Here is a 7,643-nt window from a genome sequence, read left to right on the forward strand (position 1 = left end):
AGGCTGGCACAATTAACTAACTCAGCGTCATTGCATGTGTTTTGTGAGTCTAAAGAGGACTTTATAGATTGCTATCAGACAGATGGGCTAATATCAAACTTGATCTAGACAGGGCTAGGATGTTTGCTCAATGTTTAATTGCTCTTGTATATAAACCTTTTTCTTATATACATATGTGTGTTTATGAACTTGTTTCTCTGGTCTACCCGGACTAACACACATGCCTCCGGTATGTTCCTTGGCTTTGTTTGCATTGCACTGCTTTCTTTCATATTCTGTGCTGTCTTTCCCTTCACCAAAATCAACTCATACCTGTTGTCTTGTTAGTGCTTCTCCCTCTCACCTCTGGTAATCATCAGAAGATGTTTCTCTCTGTGTATCCAACCAGTTTTTAGAGTAAGTCCTTTTAAGGTCATTTGGTCATCAATTTACTTCCTACTTGAAAAGGACAGTTAGTAAAGGGGACAATTAGAAAACTGTCTAAATGAGATTCATCCTTCAAAGACTGTACTAACCACAAACAATGTAGGGAGGTAAGTAGGTAAGGAGGTCACTATCAGAGAATAGGCTCTGATCCTTCGTCCATCCACCAGAATGCAGCATTACCTGGTCCTGTCTCATCCTTGAGAAGCCCTGGTGGTATAGTGGGCTATGCGTTGGGTTTCTAACCATAAGATCTGCAATTTGAAAACACCAGTCACTCTGCAGGAGAACAATTAGGCTTTCTACTCTTATAAGGAACTACAGCCTCATCAACATCTAAAGGCAGTTCTATTCTTCCCCCATGGGGTCTCTGTGAGTCAGCATTGACTCGATGGCATCCAGTTGGGTTTTGAGTATCATCCTCACAATTTCTGCCATGTTTGGGCCCATTGCTAATGCTGTTGTTCTGATCCATCTTTCAAGGGCCTTCTCTGATCCCCCTCCTTCACCAAATGTGATGACTTCCTTCAGCAATTGTTCCCTCTTGTTGGTGTGCTTAAAGCGAACAGGTCATCCAGTATCGTATTATGAGCTATACGATTTTATCGGCTGGTATTTGGAAGTGTATCACTGGGCCTTTCTTCCTAGTCTGCCCTGGTCTGGAGGCACCACTGAAACCCATCCACCATGGGTGACCCTCCTGGTATTGGAAGTACCAGTGGTTTAGTTTCCAGCATCACAGCAACATGGTAAAGACAGAGGGGTGGTAGCCCAAACAGCATAGCTTCCATTAATTCCTAATTAGTAAGTTTTAGTATTTTTCAAAATCCCTGAAGGACAGTCCCCTACCTTAAATTGAATCATAATGATGATGATGTGGGAACTAATGTGTAAAGGTTGCGTATTTTTTAAAAAATCTGACCAAGGAACATGATCCACTACAGATAGATAATCTACACAGAACAAAGAACCACCCATGAAGAGGCTGGTGTGGGGCTGTGTTCTGTGTCTTCCTTTTCCCTGGCAATCAGGAATGTGCAGCTCAACTGTTGAAGAAATACGTTTGCATGCCCGCCAAGTGGCAAGCACTATGCAAGATGCAGGGCCCACTGGAGGATGAATGATACACAGCTTGGCCCTCAGGAATCTTGGGGTCTGGATGAATTGCTGTGGCGGCTACACAAAGGATGCAGTGTAAGGGGAGTGGCAGGTCATTAAACCTGGCCAGGAGGAGGTATGAGCAGAGCCGAGTAATAAAAGGAAATTGGAAAAGATTCCCTTTTATCATTTGACCTGCTCTGTGTAGGCCTCCATACTATCTTTGAAACCTTCTCTCACTTGAAAGACGCCCTGGAGTTTTCTCCCATGGCCACAAATGGATGCATTGGTTTCTAAAGAGAGCCATAGGAATCTTTGGGTATGTCCCCTGTGGATATTCTAGAAGGTGGTGCATATGACTTGTGTTTGGCTGGTTTGTCTTGTGTAACAGACTGGTGACATTTATTCAGGTGCAAGAAAGAACTTTGTGTCAAGAAGCAACTTTACACCAAGGCACCCCAGCTCAGCCCAACTCAAGTCCATAGAGCCGATTGATGCTAGCTGGGACCCTCTTCAGATGCACATAGCTGCAGGTTGAAAGGTGACACAGAAAGGTGAAGCAGGAAGCAGGCACAGGCCAGTGGGTGCAGTCACATGGATCCATGATTAGTGGAAGGATAGCAGTGTACCAACAGCTATCACAGTCTGGTGGCCCACATGGAGTCACCTCTGGAGGCAGGCAGAGTCCCAGCAAGCAAGAAGGCACTGGGGCAAAAAGAAGCAATTCCTAGTGTCTTTCACTGGTGTGCAAGAGGCCACGCCAACAAGGAAGTGCCATCAGGCTACCACTTGACTGATAGGCTGGATTCCGCCCCTATCTCCACACAGGTACCATCAAGTTGACATAACATCTAATCACCACACCATGTTTTGACACTTAAAATAGTTCTGACTCTAGCAGTCAGCTTTGAAGTTGCTGTCTACTCAATTCTGACTTTAGCTGACCTCGTGGGTCACAGTAGAACTGGGCTCCATAGCGCTGTCAATGGTGGGGATCAACTCCATGGCAGAGAGTTGGAGTTTCGGTGATCTTTTGGAAGTAAATTTTGAAGACTTTCCTTGGAGTCGCCTCTGGGTAGACCTGAATCACCAGCATCTGAGATGGTAGCCAAGTTCTTAAGCATTTTCACGCCCCAGGTACAGAGAGCTGTTAATAACTGTTTCCCTTATCGTTGTCAAATCATCAGAAAAGCTGGATTGTATGCAGAAGAGTGCAACATCAGGGTTGGAGGAAGGCTGCTTAACGACCTGAGGTCTTCCAATGCCACAACCTTGCTTGCTGAAAGTGAGGAGGAATTGAAGCACTTGCTAATGAAGATCAAGGATTGTAGCCTTCAGTTTGGATTATAACTCAAAATCCTCCCAACTGGATCAGTAGGTAACATCCTGATAAATGAAGAAAAGGTTGAAGTTGTCAAAGATTTTGTTTTCCTTGGTTGCACAATCAAAGCTCACGGTAGCAGCAGTCAAGAGATCAAAAGACGTATTGCATTAGGTAGATCTGCTGCACAAGATCTCTTAAGTGTATTGAAGAGCATGGATGTTACTTTGAGGGCTAAGGTGTGCCTAACCCAAGCCATGATACTCTTCACTGAATCGCATGCATGTGAAAGTCGGACATTGAGTAAGGAGGACCAAAGAAGAATAGATGCATTTGAATTGTGGAGCTGGAGAGCCATATTGAAAATACCATTCACTGCTGCATAGGAAGAAGTAAGGTGAGAGTGCTTCTTAGAGGCAAGGATGGCAAGACTTCCTCTTACAACTTGGAACATATTTTCAGGAGAGATCAGTCCCTGGAGAAAGGCATCATGTCTGGTAACATGGAAGACCGGCCTACAAAGAGGAAGGTCCTCAATGAGATGGATGGACACAGTGGCTGCATCGGTGAGCTCAGGTACAGGAACAATTATGAGGAGGGCGCAGGACCGGGCTGTGTTTTGTTCGGTTGTGCATAGGGTGACTATGGGTCAGAGCCGACTCCATGGAACCGAACAACAACATCGCTCTTGTCTGGGCAACTGAGAGAAAGGAAAATAGGTAAGTTATATCCTAAAAGTTTATAAACATGGGTGTCTCTGTATGGTTCAGTGAGAACCCTAGGTTTCCATTTGAATTTGAATAATCTATGTATCAATACTATTATGATCATGAAGTCAGTGACGGTGATAGAGTGGTTATGTGTTGGGCTGCTAACCACAAGGTCGACAGTTAGAAATTAGAAGCCACTCGGTGGGAGAAAGATGAGGCTTTCTATTCCTGAAAAGAGTAACAGTCTCCGAAACCCACAGGGGCAGCTCTTCCCTAGCCTGTAGGGCCACTATGAGTCAGAATCGAATTGATGGCAGTGAGCTAATTGAAAGACAGGGAAGGAAATGCAGAGTAGACCATCAGTACACATCAGGTTTGGCTGCATTATTTCAGCATTACCATGACTTGTCAGATCCAAACCTAAGACGGATGAGTTCAGTGGTCATTTTCAGATCCATCCCCTGGAGAGTGAATAAGCAACAAAATGCATGAAGCCAGCTTTATTTACTGCTCCCCCAAAGTTCATTATTACCTTTGAATTTCCCTAGGTAACTGACTATTTTCACAAGGTTACTTTAACACTGGGATAGGGAGATGTAAAAGAAAATACCCCAACTTTGAAATAATCAGACTTGGTTCCATTTTAAATCCCTGGGTGATAGAAATGGTGTGCACTTGGCTACTAACCTAAAAGTTTGTGGTTAGACTCCACTGAGTGGTGCTGCTAATGGAAGTGCTGGCAATTTGCTGCTGTAAAGGTCATAGTGATTGAGGGGGGAGTGCAGATTGGGGACCCAAGACCCATCTGTGGGCAACTGGACATCCCCATACAAAAGGGTTGCGCGGAGGAGAGGAGCCAGTCAGGGTGCACTGTAGCAGTGATAAAACCTACAACTTTCCTCTAGTTCCTAAATGCTTCCTCCTCACCCCCCCCCCCACAATCATGATCCCAATTCTACCTTACAAATCTGTACACTGGTACAGATAGGAAATGAAAACACAGGTAATCCAGGACAGCTGATCCCTTCAGGACCAGTGCTGAGAGTGGTGATACCAGGAGGGTGGAGGGAGGGTGGGGTGGGAAGGGGGAACCGATTACAAGGTTCTACATATAACCTCCTCCCTGGGGGATGGACAACAGAAAAGTGGGTTAAGGGAGACATCGGACAGTGTAAGATATGACAGAATAATAATTTATAAATTATCAAGGGTTCAGGAGGGTGGGGGGAAAATGAGGAGCTGATGCCAAGGGCTTAAGAGGGGAGTAAATGTTTTGAGAATGATGAGGGCAATGAATGTATAAATGTACCTTACACAATTGATGTATGTATGGATTGTGATAAAAGTTGTGTGAGCCCCCAATAAAATGATATAAAAAAAAGGTGGGGGGGATCACAGGCCATGAAACTCGAATAGGGTAGTTCTACTCTGTCACCTGAGTTAATGCATTGTCAGTGGGTTGTTGTTAGTTGTTTTGTTTGCTCCGTTTTGTCTTTTAAAAATGGGTTCCCAATGAAACGTACAACTTTCCTCTAGTTCTTTAATGCTTCCACACACTCCCATTATCGTGACTCCAGTTCTACCTTACATATCCAGCTAGACCAGAACATGGACACTGGTACAGATAAGAGCTGAAACTCAGGGAATGCAGGACAGATAAACCCCTCAGGATCAATACTGAAAGTAGTGATACCAGGAGGATAAGGGGAAGGTGGGGGGAGAAAGGGGAACCAATCACAATGATCTACATATAACCCCCCACCAGGGGGACAAACAACAGAAAAGTGGGTGAAAGGAGACATCGGTCGGTGTAAGACATGAAAGCAAATTATAAATTATCAACGGTTCATGAGGAAGGGAGGGTGGGGGAGGGGGGAAATGAGCTGAAAGGTACAAGTAGAAAGAAAATGCTTTGAAAATGATGATGGCAATATATGTACAGATGCACCTGACACAATGGATGGATGGGTGGATTGTGATAAGAGCTGTATGAGTCCCCAATAAAATGATTTTTAAAATAATAATGAAAAATAAATAAAAATGAGTTCCATGTGGGATCTGCCGTAGTTTCCCTCAAGTCACTCGCTGTTTTTGCCTCTCCACTGCCCCCGTTGTAAAATTCTGAGGGTGCTCCTGACCTCACTGGGTTTGGAGGGGACATTTAAATGAAATGAGGCAGGTGGAAGTGTGTATCGCAAAGGGTAGAAGATAGGAAAGCCATGTTTTCCTAAGCCAGAGGAAAGTGTTTTTTAAAAAGTTCACTCATTGACGGAGTGAGTGAATGACTTATTGTATAGACAGAAGATGAGAGTGGTCATATCACTCTTCCACATTACCATGGCCAGGCAGCTCCCCCTTTCCATGGAACTTCCAGGGACTAACTATAGATTCCTCTTCCAAAGGCGTGGCCCCCTCTGTGGAAGCCTTTGATAAGCTGATGAAGAGTATGGTGGCCGAGTTCCTAAGGAACAGCAGGACCCTTGCTGGTGACGTGGAGATACATGTGAGTACCCTTCCCTCACAGAAGGATTTGCGTGCAGAGCTCTGAATGAGCAGCCCAGCCACTTGCCAACTCCGAAGGCGCCATGAGCTTATCTAGCTTTCTTCTCTGATTGCTATTGAGTCAATTCTTACTTGAGTCAGCCCTATGAATGCCAAAGTGGAACTGTACCAGGGGGCCTGCAAGGGCTGATTTGGTGGAAGTCGATTGCCAGGCTTTCCCCCTGCATGGAGTCAACCCCCCAGCCTTTCATTTATCAGCTGCGCAAGCTAACTGTTGGCACCACCCAGGGACTCCTTAGGTTGGGGTAGAGAATATCTGGCCTCCTGGCCCGGTAGGGACATCATCAACACCAGTTAACGTCACACGCCTCACCAAAGGGAAGCCCTTCTAGCCAACATATGAGGGGTGAGTTGATTAACCGTTTGGCCAGCAATACCAGGTTAATTTTTCAGTTGCTAATTTCATATGATCCACAAATGATATTATAAATATTCAAATGGCCCTGGGCAGAAAAAGGTGCCGCACCACTCCCTGCCCAAGGGAGCAAAAACATTTACTCATTCGTTCATTTAATCGATCATGCAGCACTCACTGACTGAGCCTACCAGTTGTTCTAGAAACTGGCACCAGAAAAATGAACAAGGCAGGCTAGGTCCCTACCTGACAGAACTTTCATTTTTAAGTTTGAGATAAAACACGACATGTGAATATATAGACAGATTCTGGGCCATCAACAAAAATCAAGTTGGGTTGTGATATAGAAAGTTGTGGGAGCCACTAGCTGACTTTGAGTCCGCCCCTGACCCATGGCCATTCAGGCATAATGAACAGTGCTGCTCTCCATCCCATACTGTTCCCAGGACCAGGTAAAGATCAGATGATTGCAATCTATACAGCCTTTCTCTTTAGTCCATCTACTGGAAGCTCTGCTGAAACCTTTCAGCATCCCAGAAACACACAGGCTTCTACCAAAAGCCAGGTGGGGATTGGGCATGAGGTGCATTGTCTGGAAATAGAGCCTGTTCTTTCGCATGGAAGGCAGGAATTCGACTATTGAACCACCAGTGCCCCCATTAGAGAGCTGGAGATGGGGGTGGCCTGTCTGGGGCTGTGGGAGTTGAGCAGAGATGACTGACAAAGCTATGAGCCAGCCAGTGGTGTGGAGAAAGGAATTCCAGGCAGAGGAGGCTGCAAGGGCAGAGACTCAGAGGAGTGTATGCAGCTGGCCTGTTCTGGGCAGAGTAGGCCAGTGAGGTGGTGGGTAAGGGAGAGAGACTGCAAAGACAGAGAGACATTCAGGTGATATGGCGCCTACTTGGTCACAGTTAGAAACTTGGGTCTGAATCTGAATGTGAGAAAAAACCACCAGAGGGCCCTGAGCAGAGAGCAGAAAGGCTGTGGTTTGATCTTTGTTTGATAAAATGTCACTCTGGCTGAGCTAGATCTGTCACGGCCAACCTTTCTCCTCTTCACCAAGTACAAGCTGAGCAAGGACATGTCACAGAAGGTGAGAATCTCTGGATTCGAAGAGACTTGGCTGACCGACCTCCTAGTTTTAACCACTTTTTGTATGTCGTTTTTTTTAAGT

At 45.4% G+C, this 7,643-nt stretch overlaps 1 protein-coding gene across 1 annotated transcript in view; it reads left to right on the forward strand.

The window, feature by feature from the left end:
* CAP2 (cyclase associated actin cytoskeleton regulatory protein 2) overlaps positions 1 to 7,643 on the forward strand; it is a 221,999-nt gene that overhangs the window by 24,877 nt on the left and 189,479 nt on the right. The window contains exon 3 of the mRNA XM_045298686.1: positions 5,955 to 6,055. Within this exon, the coding sequence (XP_045154621.1) occupies positions 5,955 to 6,055 (101 nt within the window). The remainder of the gene's footprint in view (positions 1 to 5,954; positions 6,056 to 7,643) is intronic.

The sequence above is a fragment of the Echinops telfairi genome, unplaced genomic scaffold (genome assembly GCF_000313985.2).
Source record: "Echinops telfairi isolate 266 unplaced genomic scaffold, ASM31398v2 ScPeMD7_7439;HRSCAF=8477, whole genome shotgun sequence".
In the NCBI taxonomy this organism is placed as follows: domain Eukaryota; kingdom Metazoa; phylum Chordata; class Mammalia; order Afrosoricida; family Tenrecidae; genus Echinops; species Echinops telfairi.